The sequence below is a fragment of the Loa loa genome (assembly GCF_000183805.2).
Source record: "Loa loa unplaced genomic scaffold supercont3.505, whole genome shotgun sequence".
Taxonomy (NCBI): Eukaryota; Metazoa; Nematoda; class Chromadorea; order Rhabditida; family Onchocercidae; genus Loa; species Loa loa.
The window spans coordinates 30,671-33,805 of record NW_018108685.1 but is presented as its reverse complement, the minus strand read 5'-3'; the positions used below and the strand labels follow the sequence as shown (position 1 = coordinate 33,805).

The window sequence follows — 3,135 nt, the reverse complement described above, 5'->3', positions numbered from 1 at the left end:
TGATTTGGATCGTTGTTTTCATTAAGTTTTGATTTTAGAAAATCAAAACTTCGAAGTTTTATTATTATTTCAAGTTCTCTAGGGAAGAAAAACGAAGTAGACTTCAAATTTCCGAAAAATATTCCTACAGGAAAAAGTTCACTAATTGATTGAAGCCAGTCATCCATATAGAATTTTCTAATATATCGATGAAATAAAAATTGTGGTCAATCCTTCAGCACTCCGAACTATTGCTTACGAGTCAGCTGGTAGCGTCACTAATAGCTGTTCATATTGTGCCAATAAACCTTCCACCACCGCCGTATGGAAGGCTTCCAGACCTGCTAATGTTGCCTTTCTTCTTCCATAACTCGGACTCTTATAATCCGGTCGTTTCTAAAAAATGTGAACAAACGTATGTATATATGTATATATGTATATATATATATATATATACGTTTGTTCATATTTCTTATATATAACCACTTACAAACTTACAGTTCAGAAAAAAACAATATAGTCTTTATTATGATGCCCTCAGGAAAGCCAATCAATCCAGCAACAATAATAACAATTACGACGACAACAAAAACAACAACGACAACAACGACAATGGTACCAGTGACAACAACAATAGTAACAGTAACATACGACAACAGCAAAAGCAAGGATAACGGAAGGATAATAAAATAAGAATAATGCCATATAAATTTTTTCTTTATATCATTAAAATGTGTGAAAATGATAAAAATTTCAATATTAGATTACTATTTCATTTATAAGATTTAAATTTATGGAAATTCCAGTTATATATAATTATTGATTATCGCCATCATATATCTTACTAAAATAATATAATGCTTAGTCCAGTAATTGTATTTAGTTATGTAATTAAATGCAATTATTTCAATTAATGTTTTACCTCGGGAACACCGATCCGTCGACATGCTGCCAAAAAACTATCAACGTTACGCCGACATTTTGGTGGTGACAATGGCAACTATAAAAAGAAATTAATTTTTCTTTGAGTTTTTTACTTTGTGGGATATCACAAAGTAACAAAAATTGAAATTTTTTAACAGAGGAAGCGATATTTAACAAAGAAATTTATAATATATAAGAAATTAAAATTAAACAATTACTCGTCCGAGATTTATCACTATTTATATGAGTACTCGTAACTTTTAATGATTATTTATTTGAGTAGATATGTGATTTGTGTTGTAGTTCATAAATTTAAGCCAAACAGATAAATGATTCAAAATGAGTTGGAAAATTTCACGAAGTAAAGTGAACTGAAAATTATTTACCTCTTCGGAAACTGGCGTGAACAAACTATGCACCGCACGTAAACGTATTCGATTGGCAAAATTACATAATTTAACACCATCAGCTAATGTAGCTGACAGTTCCGATCGTCCTGATGGCAGTGTTATATTTAAACGACCTTCGAGAATCTAAAATTATAAAATTCATAAAAAATAATTTATCAAAGTTTTCAAATTACAAATTGAGCAAAATTAGCTGATAATAATTGGAAAAAATAACAGTATTGTGCTAATAAAAAATGACGCATTGTGGTAAGATCATACAAGTTTACTTTGCAGTTAAGTACTGATACTTGCGGTTTTTGAATTTCTTTCTTCGTTTTATTATTTTAATAAAAATTTTTAAGATTTACAAGGAATTCCAAACTTACATAGTTATTTCCAGTCTATTAGTCTCATCACACAATCACTGCAGTGTATCTCTTTATATGACTTATCATCTAGCAGACTTCAATCAACCGGAAGTACCGATAATCAATCAGCAGCTTTTAATTTAAAAATAAAAAATAAAAGTGTTTCTCCAAGAAAGCTTGCCTTACGCATATTTTCCACAATATTACCAGTTCCACTTATCGTTGTATGATTGATAGGTGAACGATGCAATCTGGTACGTTGTGTCTTCGTTGTAGCATTTGCAATTGATTTTGATTCTGAACAAAAACGTTAAAGGTTTAAATTTAAAATTAAACTGAACTTTAATATTTGAAAATACTGAAAGATTTGAATTCGGAAAAAAATAAAACTAGCAAAAAGGATCACTTCTTCAAGACTAATAACAACTATGATTATTGTGGTAAGACTTAAAAGTTTTAAAAATATAATTGTAATTGATTTTTACTAATATTATCAATAAATATATGCATTAGTGAGAAACTAACTTGTCAGTGATGACATATTATCATTCACACGTGAATTAGTTAAACATGTAGAAACAGAATGACGTTTATCAGTGATAGTTCGATTAGATGATGATTGACTTGTTGTTGATGAACATAAAGTTGATGTAGCAGACTTGCTTGAAGACATGATACGCTCACCTTTGACTGGTGATACATGTGAAATCTAAAATTTTAAATTTGAAACTTGATAAAGTGATAATTTAAACAAGAAAATTTGACGAATCATCATTAAGTTAAGGTTTAATGACAACTATTGGATATTTTTTGCTGGTGTTGCTGAATATATTTTGTAAGCAAAGCAAACTTTCTATTTGAAGAATTCAAGTTAAACAAATTATCCCACATGCTTTCATCCGAATTTCTAAAAAAAATTTCATTTGATCGATTGTACTAGAGAGGAAAATCAATCATACATTAATATAATACCAATACTATACTAAAATTACTTACTGCAATGGAAGATGATACTGTATCCGATGGTACAATGAAACGTGTTGTTGTCTCGGAAGCACTTACATTTCCGGTTGATGACGAAATGGATGCAACCATTGAAACGGAATCTATGGTTAGATAACTATTATTACCTGTAATTTGATGAAATATTTTTTTGTCAAATTTCATGTTATTTTATTGAACTTCAAAGTACATTTTAATTTTGTTTAAATTTCACTGATTAAACGTACTAATTGAAGTTGACATACATTTAATACAGAAAAAGTAAATTAAATTTGGCAAACAAGTATTGCTGTGCTTTAATATTGTCTAGTTAATACTATCATCTCTTTTTTAGTTCAAATTTATTGAAAATTTTTTCATCAGAAACGGAAAAACAGAGTTGTCTACAAATAGGGTGGAATCAATATTGCATTAATATGATATCATATTATATTAAAATTAATTACGAACCTGATGAGATCGAATCTTCGACA

At 28.9% G+C, this 3,135-nt stretch overlaps 1 protein-coding gene across 1 annotated transcript; it reads right to left on the bottom strand.

Annotated features, from left to right (window-relative positions):
- Positions 1 to 234: 234 nt before the first annotated feature.
- On the bottom strand, positions 235 to 2,755 carry LOAG_09003 (hypothetical protein; the record flags this gene model as incomplete). The annotated part of the gene is made up of 6 exons (XM_020447839.1): positions 235 to 375; positions 902 to 979; positions 1,290 to 1,436; positions 1,842 to 1,957; positions 2,186 to 2,369; positions 2,657 to 2,755. 6 exons carry the CDS (start codon positions 2,753 to 2,755, stop codon positions 235 to 237), a joined length of 765 nt encoding a protein of 254 aa, XP_020301970.1.
- Positions 2,756 to 3,135: the final 380 nt, after the last annotated feature.